This window comes from Fukomys damarensis, unplaced genomic scaffold, assembly GCF_012274545.1.
Source record: "Fukomys damarensis isolate Sample0158 unplaced genomic scaffold, DMR_v1.0_HiC HiC_scaffold_22, whole genome shotgun sequence".
NCBI classification, from domain to species: Eukaryota; Metazoa; Chordata; class Mammalia; order Rodentia; family Bathyergidae; genus Fukomys; species Fukomys damarensis.
The window spans coordinates 24,225,188-24,236,506 of record NW_022900934.1 but is presented as its reverse complement, the minus strand read 5'-3'; the positions used below and the strand labels follow the sequence as shown (position 1 = coordinate 24,236,506).

Genomic DNA, 11,319 nt, shown 5'->3' with positions numbered 1-11,319 from the left:
CGGCCGCGCCCGGGGCTCACGGTCTCCCACCCGCCCCACTCCCAGGTGATCATAGAACGCTACAAGGGTGAGAAGCAGCTCCCCGTGCTGGACAAGACCAAGTTCCTGGTCCCCGACCATGTCAACATGAGCGAGTTGGTCAAGATCATTCGGTGTGTAGGCAGCAGGACTGGGTGGGGCAAGGCGCCGGGTCTCCGGCTGAGAAGGGGTGGATGTGGTCAAGGGCATGGGAATTGGCGCCGGACCCGTTTTTTGGAGGCTGGGAAAGGTCAGAGTAGAGGATGGAGTCAGTGTCGGCTCAGAGTGAGAGCCGCTAGGAGTTGGAGTAGGAAGCAGGGGTCGTCAGGGTTAGGCCCCTCAGCGTACCCTCCTACCCCCTCAGGCGCCGCCTGCAGCTGAACCCCATGCAGGCCTTCTTCCTGCTGGTGAACCAGCACAGCATGGTGAGCGTGTCCACGCCCATCGCAGACATCTATGAGCAGGAGAAAGATGAGGACGGCTTCCTGTACATGGTCTACGCCTCCCAGGAGACCTTCGGCTTCTGAGCCAGCAGTAGGGGGGTTGGCCTGGGAGTGGGGGGCTGGGATGGGCTTTGCCCAAGGAGCCCCTGCCTCCTGAACTGAGCTGTCTCGCCCCTGGTGGGCTGGGCAGGGCAGGGATGTGGCCTCTAGCTAGCTGGCACCAACCAGCCTGCTCTGCCCCTGGGGGTGTCCTGGACCAGTTATGTTAGGGTGACCCGACTGGGTGCTGGCTGGGTTGGGGGAGGGTGGGGAGCAGCCCCCGGCACCCCCGCTGTGGTTTGTCTTTTTAGGCCCTTGCCTGTCTGCCCACCTGCCCCTCACCCACCTGAGGCTCTGCCCCCTGCCTGGACCTGCCTACCCCTGAAAGACTGGCCCTTGGCTCCCCTCATATCCACCATCACCACATGGTATACGGATCTGTGGTCATTGTCCCTCTGCAGAATAAAGATTGCGTAGGCCTGCCTGGCCCTTTGCCTCCAGCTGTTTGTTTGGACGTAGGGACAGCAGCTGGGAGACTGTCCTCATACACTAGTCTCAGCCCACCAGCACAAGCCTGTGCTAGTGATTTCCAGCTCCCTGTAGAAACTGACACATCTGTGTGTACCCTGGCCATACTACAGGCCAAGCCCACTTCCTCCAGGCATGCTATGTGGATGTGGTCCCAGAGTAGCTGTTTCATAACAAAAACATTTATTTAGTAACCACAACCTGTCAAGCCTTGCTCACCTGCTGCCTAGGAAAGGGTTACTTGGTGTACAGAGCCACAGAGGAGAGTCCAGGTGGTGGTGTGTCCCCAGCTGTTACCCCACAGGCCTTGCTGTCAGCCATGGGTCCCCTCTGGTGCAGGAGATTTGTGACTGTGTACTCAAATCTCTTCTCAAGGACTTGCCTTCTGGCAACTCTTGATGGGGGCCATGTCCAGTTTCCGGTCCTTGCCCACTTGAGATCGGAGCAGTCCTGTGCCAAGCCAGGCCTACTTGAGCACAAGCATGGCCTCTGTACCGTCTCTGGCAGTCAAGTAGAGACCGTGTGTGAGGTAGTACTCTCGCCGCAGGAAGGCATAGAAGTAATCAGAGATGAGCAGGATCTGGGGGTGGGGAGAGAGACTGTGTGAGGATGCTGTGGGGCACCTCCCTGGAGCAGGACCCTACAGGGGAGCCCCGATCTAGCACCTCCCATCAAAGTCCCAGCCTATCCAAGACCAAGAAGCAAGGCCCTGCCCCGGGGACACCCCTTCCCCAGGACCTGTACTTAGATCTTGCTGGCCCTCAGTAGTTACCCATATTCCACCTCTTCTACCCAGCCTACACCTCTAGAGTGGTGCAGTGCAACCAATGGCCTGTGCACCTACTGCTCAGTGTCAGCAGGGATTTCTACACAGCCAGGTAAGGACTGTTCACCCTGTTCAAACTGGCTTCTCCTGCCAGGTACCTTGCTTCCACCTTCTATGTAGGAGCCCAAACTACAGATTCACCTGACACTTTTCCCATACACTAAGCCACCAAGGCCCATCAACTGTACCTCCTATACTTCCAAACTCACCTTTTCTATCTCCACAGCCACTGCCCTGTTCAAAGCCACTGTCATCTAAGTATCGGTGAAGCCTCCTGTTGGGCTCTCTGTTCTCAAACCTGCTCTTCTGCCATGCTCAGTGGCAGCCAGACGGAGTTTTGCAAAAACACAAATCTGATCATGATTCCCTCAAAGGCTTCCCTAGCTCCTTGAGGCCTTGTACTTGGTCCCTGCCCACATATATGCACCACCCTCTCCTTGAGCCATCTCACTCCACTGTAGGATGGTTGCTGTTTCCTCTCCCTGGAATATTCTCTCCCCTTTTATCTAGTCAATAGCTATTTGCCCTTCAGGTTTCAGGAAGGATCACCTCAGCCAGGGTCTTGGTGCAAATGAGGTGCTGAACTGAGCCTGGGGTCTAGGCCTCCAGACCCCTTTACTAAGGCTGGACCGCTAAGGAGAGTCAGCAGGTAATGGCATTGATGGTCTCAGGGACAAATACCTGCCATTCTGTCACCACGGAAGCTCCTGTGGAAGACTGAATGATCCCCTTCAGGGAATTTGAAACACTTGCCCTGTGGCTGGACTGTTGTTCAAGGACCCTGGAAGGCAATGTGCCTGGGGACAGCCATGATCACAGCAAAGGCCGACCTTATAGCCTGGACTACCCTTTCTTACCCAGGCCCCAAGATGCCTTATCTGGGAAAGAGGAAGCTGATCCAAGCTGGATTACATGAGGGGCAGATACAAAGTCACAACTCAAAACCAAACAAAATGAGGCAACTCAGTGTCACACAACAATCTGCTGGATAAGTCAGAGGAAGTTGAACTATTATGATATTAGGCTGAATCATATGAAATTGCTATTTTTGCAGGTTAAAAATGTTTGACTATTGGCAATTTCATATCCTCCAACCAAACAGAAAAGGGAATGGGGGCCAGGCATGGTGGTACATGTCTGTAATACCAGCACTCGGAAGCTGAGGCAGGAGGACTGCTGCAAGTTCAAGGCCAGCCTAAACTACACATTGAGACCCTGTCTCAAAAGAAGAAAAAAAAAGTGCGGGGGTAAGAAACACAAGTAAGAGCAGTCAGTACCAGAAGAAATAACTGTAAGATGAGCTATTCTTTTTCTTATAAACCTTAACTTATAAAGTATGTATTACCTTGATTAAAAACAAAAATGCAATTTAAAAAATCATCTAATAAGTAAATTAACAGGGCTGAGTTAAACTCAGTGGTGCCGCTGCCTGCCTGGCAAGAGTAAGGTCCTGAGTTTGATCCAGATGTACACACACACACAAAAAGGTGAATTGACATATAAATATGGGAGATTTTCCTTCAAACTATTTGCCAGCCTACCCCATCAGGGGGTGGAGTTTAGTTCTTGCCCATGCCCCTGCTCCCACGGTGGGTTAGACTTGGGACTCACTTCCGGCTTGGGTGCAGAGAAAGGGAAGAGTCATTTTGCAGTGGTGAACAACCAAGACCTGAGGGTAAATACGACACTGCTAGCAGCATCCCAACACGATGTGCTGAAAGGGGCGCCTTGCCTGAGGATTCTTCCCAAAAGCCCAAAGCCCAGTCTAAGCATCACACAAACATAACTTGGGGAACATTCCCCATGACCCCTGCCCAATGGACCTTAAGACTGCCACAATCATGAAAAATAAGCGAAGACTGAGGACCGGAGCAAGAACCCTAGGGAGTCAAGCAAGGCACATGTGTGCAGCAGCCCCTGGCTCAAGTCCTGGGAGAGAGGAGGACATGATTGGAAAAACAGGAAGTCCCAATTGGTCTTTAGCTGAAAGCAATGTCCCAGAATAGCTTCTCAGTGTGCAATTTCAGATGTTAACACAGGCCAGGCACAGTGGTGCATTTCTACAATCCCAGCACTGTGGGAGGCTGAGGCAGGGAGGATCACAAGTTTCAGCCCAGCCTGGGCAATCTGTTGACATTAAAAGGCCCTGTCTCAAAAACAGAAAAAAAAAAAAAAAAAAAAAAAAAGTGTAAAAACGAGCTGAGTAGCTCAGTGATAAGACCCTAAATATATATGTGAAGGCAGGCAGGCATAGGAAAGTAGCATGGGGCATATGGGACATCTACTATCTCTGCAACTACTTTATGACTAAAATGATTTTAAAATACAGTTTATCAGGCTGGGGATTCAGTGATGCCACTGCTTGCCTCACAAGCATAAGGTCCTGAGTTCGCTCCCTGGTACCAAAAAAAAAAAAAAAAGTTTATCGAGAGTGAACTATTATACACAATAACAGAGATGAACCTCAAAAACATTCTGGTGAATGCCCTGCGTGGTGGCACAATCCTAACACTTGGGAGGCTGAGGCAGGAGGATCACTGTGAGTTCAAGGCTGGCCTGAGCCACAAAGTGAGACCCTGACTCAAAACAAAACAAAACATTCTGTGAGTGAAAGACAGCTCTGACAAATGCAAGGTAAGATTTGTATTTTTCACTGTCAGTTTTCCCTAGGCAAAATGGAAATAAATATCCAACTGTAGTTAATGATATGCAGGTTGACATATCTATGAGGAATATGAAGTCTGCACTTTAATTTGAAAAAAATTTTTAAAAGCTGGATTGAGGGATGGAGTTGTGATAGAGCAAGCACAGCAAAGTGTTGGTGGTGGATCCAGTGGCAAGTGTACAGGTGCTCAGAGGGTGAAGATCTGTGTGTGGGAAAGGGCCCTGCGCGAGTGTCACAGGTCCTGGGGTGCCCTGCCCCTGGGTAGAGGACACCACGCTGTCCTGGAGCCTAGCTCTTTGAGAGGGAAGCTGTGGCTGATGGCAGGCTGACTGAAACAATCTCTTCTGACCTTAGGGCTTTCCATTTGGGCTAAAGAAGGGATTTCCCAGAGGCCCTGAGATTCAACCACCATAGCAGCTGCAGAACCAGTCCCTTTGCCTAGTCTGGGCAGAGACAGGTTGGGCAAGGGGCAGTGGAAACAGCAAGAGCAAGCTGGTGGCTGTGTGACTTCTGTGTCACTTCTCATTCCTAAACCGCCTTTTGCTTCTCTGTAAAATGAGAGTAGGGCCAGGATTTAGCTCAGTGGTTCCGTCACCTGCCTCGCAAGTGCAAGGTCCTGAGTTCCATCCCGGTACCAAAAAGAAACCAAAACAAAACATAAAATGAGAGTAATAGGTCTACCTTCTGATGTGGTGGGCTTCCCTAGTTCATGCCCAGGACTTAGGGGGCCCCAGAACTTGTCTGTCTCTGTGCCTTCTGAAACCTAAGGCCTGCCTATAATCTCAGCACTTCAGAGGCCAACGCAGGAGGATTGCAGTGAGTTCAAAGCCAGCCAAGGCAAAATAATGTGTTCAAGGCCAGGGATTTAGCTCAGTGGTGCCATGCCTTCCTCAAAAGCACAAGGTCCTGAGTTTGACCCCTGGTACCCCCAAAAAAGTAAAAAAAAAAAAAAATAATAATATGTACAAGGCCAGCCTGAGCTAGATAGCAATACCCTGCCTCAAAAAAGAAAAAATGAAAAAAGAAAAGAAAGCTCAGGTCCTTCCTGGAAGCTGCTCTACCTTTCATGGCTGAGCACTCTGCCTCTCCCTTCCCATCAGTTCCAAGCCTTCACAGACTCCTTACCTAGCAGCCCCTTTCCTTCCCACCACAGCCACCTCTTGCCAGAAGGCCTCTTTTATCCTTTCTGGGCCCTGAGGAATTCATGTCGCTCGCGCTCTCTCTCTCTCTCTCTCTCTCTCTCTGACACACACCCCACACACTTTTCAGCAGCCAGCTGCCTCACATGTCAGTCCTGATGCTCCAGCTTTTCCCTCACCTCCTACCAGGGTCTTCTTTAACCCCATGTTCATTCAGAAGATGCGAATGGGATGCCACCTGCTCCAGCTCTGTGGCCACAGGGCCGACCCTCTGGAGGCATGTGCTGGTCCCCACCCTCTTGGCATTGCCTTCCAGGGACAGCTTGGTTGGACCAAGTCCTCCTCTGGGCTGTGCAGGAGCTTATGGAGCAGTGGATGAAAGGGAGCCAGGGACAGAGAGGGCAAAACTACAAGGAGAGTGTCAGAACATGCTCCACTACAGGGCAGGGTCAGGGGAGAGGCAGAGAAATGAGCATGTGCCCGGGGCCAGGCCCTTATGTGAAGGATGTACTGGTGGGGCCTATAATCTCCACAAAGAAAATACCACCAAGGGTCTTGCTAGTGGTAAAAGGGTCAGGCTAGGACACCAGTTCTGCCTGAGGCCCAAACCTGCTGCTATCCACAGCCGCTCTGTCACTCAGCCAGGAAGAGATTGTTTTAAAAAGCCAAAGTAGGTGTGTGAGACTTCAGAGCCGGTGCGGGGTGGTTAATCTGGTACCTCTGGAAGTTGTGGGGCTCAGGGTAGTAGCCAAATCAGGCCTAAGGAGAATCAGGACACCACCTGTGTGTCACCACCCAGGCAGGTCTTGGCTCCTCGGGACTCTTGCTTCCGTCAGAGATGCTGACACTCATTGGGGACACTCACGTGGTTGCCACAGTGACGAGGACCACAGCCTCCTCTGACTACCTGCCTGGAGTCTAGAAAGGTGAGACGAGAGGAGTGCTGACTGTGAGCTGGACTCTGGATTGGCCCAGCAGCTCACAGGCCTGAATGGACACAGTGTGGGAAGGGATGGGGCGCAGAGCTCCACCCCCAGGTCTGAAAGTGAAAAGTAACAGCAAGATCGCGGGACCTCAGTCTCGGGGCTGTGTGGTCACCAGGGGCCACCGCAGTGACTGTCACCTATGCTTCCCTTTTCAATTCCTGACTCCATACTGAGTCCTCCTCATCAGTGCCCCTCCAGGTGAAAAAACTATGGCTACTACCACCTCCACCAGACTGCAGCAGCCTCCTCCCCAATTAAAACCTTGGATTCTGCGCTCTAATCTTTGTTTAGGGGGAACCCTAAACAAAATGAGGTTTTCAGATCATAACTCTGATCACATTTGTCCTCAGTTTAAAACCAAAGTCTCAGGGCCCAGAATTTAGCTCAGTGGCACCACACCCGCCTCGCAAACACAAGGTTGTGAGTTCAATCTCTGGTACCAAAAAAAGGTCTCAACTAGTCTCAGCTGGGTGTGGTGGCACAGGCCTACAATCCCCACACTTGGAAGGCTGAGGCAGAAGGATTGAGGCGAGTTTGAGGACAGTCTGGGCTACATAGTGTGTTCGAGGCCAGCCTGAACTACATAGTGAGACCAGATCTGGAAAACAAAACAAAACAACAGTCAGCCTGGTTCTCCCCATAATGAGTCCTCCAAGGACATGTGGCTCTGATTCCTCATTAAGTGGTACACCAACCCTATATAACCACAATGTCCCTCCCTACTTCCTTCCCTCCATTCTTTCTCTTTCCTTCCCCCAGGGTTTGATATCTGGAACCTAGTTAGATCCCACACATTTAGAAAGCACCTTCCCCAAAAAGCTTCCTTCAGAGCACCAGATCTGAGCTCCCAGCACCACACTGACCCTGTCACACTGCCCTGTGATGCCTGTTTTCCTTTCTCCCCACAGATGGTGGTCGCCTTGGAAGCTGGGTTGTATCACATTCATTCTCAGTAGAGTGCCTGGTGCACAGCAGGTACCTAATATTTGTAAAGAAATAAATTAGCCCCCAAAGAATTATATGACTTGTTTAAAGCCAGCAAGCTAGCGCAGATGGGAGTCACTGGCATTGAGCTTCTAAAGCCTAGACCTTCCTGCCTGCCTCACCTGCTGTATTCAGACTGGGCTTTTCCTGACTGACTGGTAGTAGAGGAGGACAGGACAGGGACATGCTGCAAAAGACAAGCTTGGGATGCTGGGCACTGGAGGGACAAAGGAATGAACTAAAACTGAGAAACTACCACCAAATGAAGAATGCAAAGTGAACATGTACAGCCAGCTGACAAGGACGGGGTCAGCCTAGTCATAGGCACCTCTTGCCAGGAGACACTGATCTTCCCTTCCCCCATACAGACTTAGGATGTTGCAGCCAGGGCCACAGACAGCTCACAGGAATGAACCTGAAATGGGGCCCCTGCAGAGCATAAATGGGACTACGTACCATCCAGCCACCGATGAGCCCCATATATGTCACCAGATGTCACTGGTCCCACTCCCCAGAACAACACAGTAGGCCAACAGAGTGGCAATTCTATGACGTGGGACTGTGATTTCCTTCATACTGGAGAGAAAACTGAGTCCTGGGCAGGCCCAATGTGCTAGAGGGTTGGTGTCCAGACCCCGGTGCTCCACGTTTCCCCAGCAGCAGAAGGCAGAACAGCCAAAGTAGGGCCAGCCCACTATCTGTAGGGTCTGCCAAGGAGGAAGGGGCTTGGGCCCAGCACCTCATGATAAAGAGGCCATTTACAGTACTTTACAGCAGCACCCCATACTCCACTAGGTAGGGGAAAGAGAGAGCAGGCAAGGGGTCTGCTTTGGACACTGACAAGAGCACAAGTGGGGCTCTGAGGGCCAACCCTGGGTAAGAGGGGAAGGGATCTGGCTCTGACCCGCCTCGGGAATCCAGGAGGACACAAGTCTAGTTCTGATGGAAACACTGGAATCAGAGATTAGAGTGTGCAGAATTGTTTTAGATAACAGTCATGAAATGTGGTTTCTGATCCCATCTCAAGCCATTCAGGCATTGGTAATTTAGTCACTAAAAGGTCTCCTTGGTGCTGAGGGTATGATAAACATGACCACAAACAATACACCCCTTCCAAGCTGGGTGAGTCGCTTACCCTCCCAAGCCTTAGCTTCCTCATTTGCATATGAGATGATGAAAGTCCTTCCCTCTAAGGGCTGTTATGAAGATTAAATGAATTTCTTATACCAACAGAAAAAGGAAAATAACCTAAAGGGCTGTCAGAGGACAGTAGTTACATGGTGAAGTGTGCTCAGTTCATAGCTTCAGGACTGAAACAAAAAGGAGGTTCCTCTCATTTATGAACAAGGAAAGGCCACCAAGGTGTTTTACTAAAGAAAAAGTTATCCTTCCATCGTGATACCAGTAATAAAACACACTATATACATAAGCACATAGAGTAAAACCCTGCACAAGCACATGAGTATGTATTTGTAAACACACAGGGAAAGGTGCAGAAGGCCATTCAGGCACATGATACAGAAGATTAAAGGGATCACATAGGGCCAGACTGTGGTACACCCTCCTTAAAACTTTTTGTTTTAAACAATACTTTTTTTTTTTTTTTTTTTTTTTTTTTTTTTTTTTGGTACCAGGGATTGAACGTGAGACCTTGCACTTGTGAGGCAGGCAGCAGCACTACTAAGCTAAATCCCCAGCCCAAAAATACTCTTTTAAAAGAAGTGTCTTTTTGTTTATACGTAATCCTTGATCACTATTTTTCTTTCACTGGTCAGTGACACACAAAATAGAGTTTTAAAAAAAAAAGAGGTAAGAAGTTGTCCTTCCCATGGTTTAAGGACTGATTGCTGGTCTAAGGGAGTTTACTTTGGGTATTTGAAGGACGTGCTGTTTTTGTATCTCCCAGGTCAACATGTGATTAATGGCAATAAGACCCACATTATATCCAATCCAGTAAACATCCTATTAGGTAGGGATGATCACCCTGGATTTTGAGAATGGGAAACTTTAACAGAAATTAAATCACTTGTTGAAGCTCATACAGTGAGAAGCCAGAGGAAGATCTCAAAGCTATCAATCTCAATCGTCTCTCCTCTCTCACACTCAGGCACACACACACATACACACTCCATGGATGGTTTACTGTTGTCATTTCCTGTTACTCTAAGGCACAACTGTAATTAGCAAATGATGTGTTTCACATGCTGAAAATATTTAATGGCCCCTGGCAAGAGGATGGGGCTTTGGCACTGTTGTGTCTGCTGGTGTAAGTAATAATCAACACATAATTTATTTTGTAATAGGGTACAGCACTGAATATCTCAAATGGAGCAAGATTTTAACAAAAACCAATAAGCCAAGACATTCTCTATATTCCATACAAAGCTCCTGTTTTTGGCAATAGCAGTTCAGGTTCTGGATCCCTGCTTGAAATCTATAGTCATCTGGGTCTGGGGACAGCTGTCATCTGCAAATACAAAGCACCTTCCCAGGTAGAAGGGCTTAAAAGAGCAGGTTGTGTGGTAAGGAAACACAAATGCCAAATATCTCAATGGAAGCACTGACTAGGACAAGCAGACCTAGACTTGGCTGTGGAGGACACACAGGGGCCAGAGATGCGCAGGACAGAGCCACTAACTGACCTCAGCCAGAGGGGGTGATTTGGCCCCCATCTCCCCGCTTCCCCTCACGCTCTCCAAGTCTGGGAGGCCCAGCGCCTGTCCCTCATTCCTCTGGCCTCTCATCCTGACCAGACCACTGACTGCTCAACAGCAAGCTGCTCCTGCTCATGTGGATTCCTCCAGCAGCTATTCCATCTGCTCAGGAACCACCATATTCTCCTGGGCTCTCTTCAGTTCATTCATTCACTGAACAAATTCCTGCTAAGCAACTGCACTGTGCCAAACAATGATCTAGTAGTTGGGGGAACAACAGATGCTGCCTTCATGAAGCTCAGAGGCTGGTGAGGGAATCAGGGAGGAACACAAATTATAGACCGGGTAAGTGCTGTGAAGAGAACAAGTAGGAAGCTAAGAGATAACAGAGCAGATGTCAGAAAGGGCCCGAGAGAATACTGAACTCTTTTAACAGATGCTAACCCAGATGTGCACACTGTGGTTCCAAGAGGCCAAAGGGCACACCGAGAGCCGCGAGTGGTGGCCCATGCCTATAATCCCAACACTTGGAAGGCTGAGGCAGGAGGACTACCACGAGTTTGAGGCCAGCCTAAGAGATTTAAGTAAGATCAAGGCCAGCTTGGACTACAGAGTGAGACCTTGTCTCCAAAAACAAATCAAGACAAAAGGTGGGGGGGGGGACAACGACAGTATAACCTTGAGAATTAGGCTCTACTACTTAAGTCAACACTCTAGGACAAAGCCCCAGGCCAGTAGCCCCTGGAAGCATTTGACCCAAAAGAGCTGTCTATGGCTCAGATGCCATAGGACATGCCAAGGATGCCTTACACTCTGTCACTTAAGGAGTACCTGGGTGGGTGGCACACACCTATAATCCCAGCTACTCAGGAGGCTGAGGCAGGTACATCATGAGTTCAAGGGCTGTCTGGGCTATAAAGCAAGTCCCTGCCTCAAAAAACAAAACAACCTCCCCAAAACAAACAAAAAAACAAACAAAAAAAACAAAAAAGAGTACCTGGACCCCAGCATCCTGATATAGCCTGTTGGTGATATCT

At 49.7% G+C, this 11,319-nt stretch overlaps 2 protein-coding genes across 2 annotated transcripts in view; one reads left to right on the top strand and one right to left on the bottom strand.

The window, feature by feature from the left end:
• Positions 1-3: 3 nt before the first annotated feature.
• Positions 4-1,000, top strand: Map1lc3a (microtubule associated protein 1 light chain 3 alpha; the record flags this gene model as incomplete). Its single annotated transcript, XM_010640071.1, has 2 exons — positions 4-152; positions 383-1,000. Coding segments are annotated over 2 exons (312 nt in total), but the record flags the coding sequence as incomplete, so codon positions are not given.
• Positions 1,001-1,209: 209 nt separating this feature from the next.
• Pigu (phosphatidylinositol glycan anchor biosynthesis class U) overlaps positions 1,210-11,319 on the bottom strand; it is a 92,164-nt gene continuing 82,054 nt past the window's right edge. Inside the window, exon 12 of the mRNA XM_010639925.3 lies at positions 1,210-1,608. Within this exon, the coding sequence (XP_010638227.1) occupies positions 1,495-1,608 (114 nt within the window). The 3' untranslated portion in view covers positions 1,210-1,494. The remainder of the gene's footprint in view (positions 1,609-11,319) is intronic.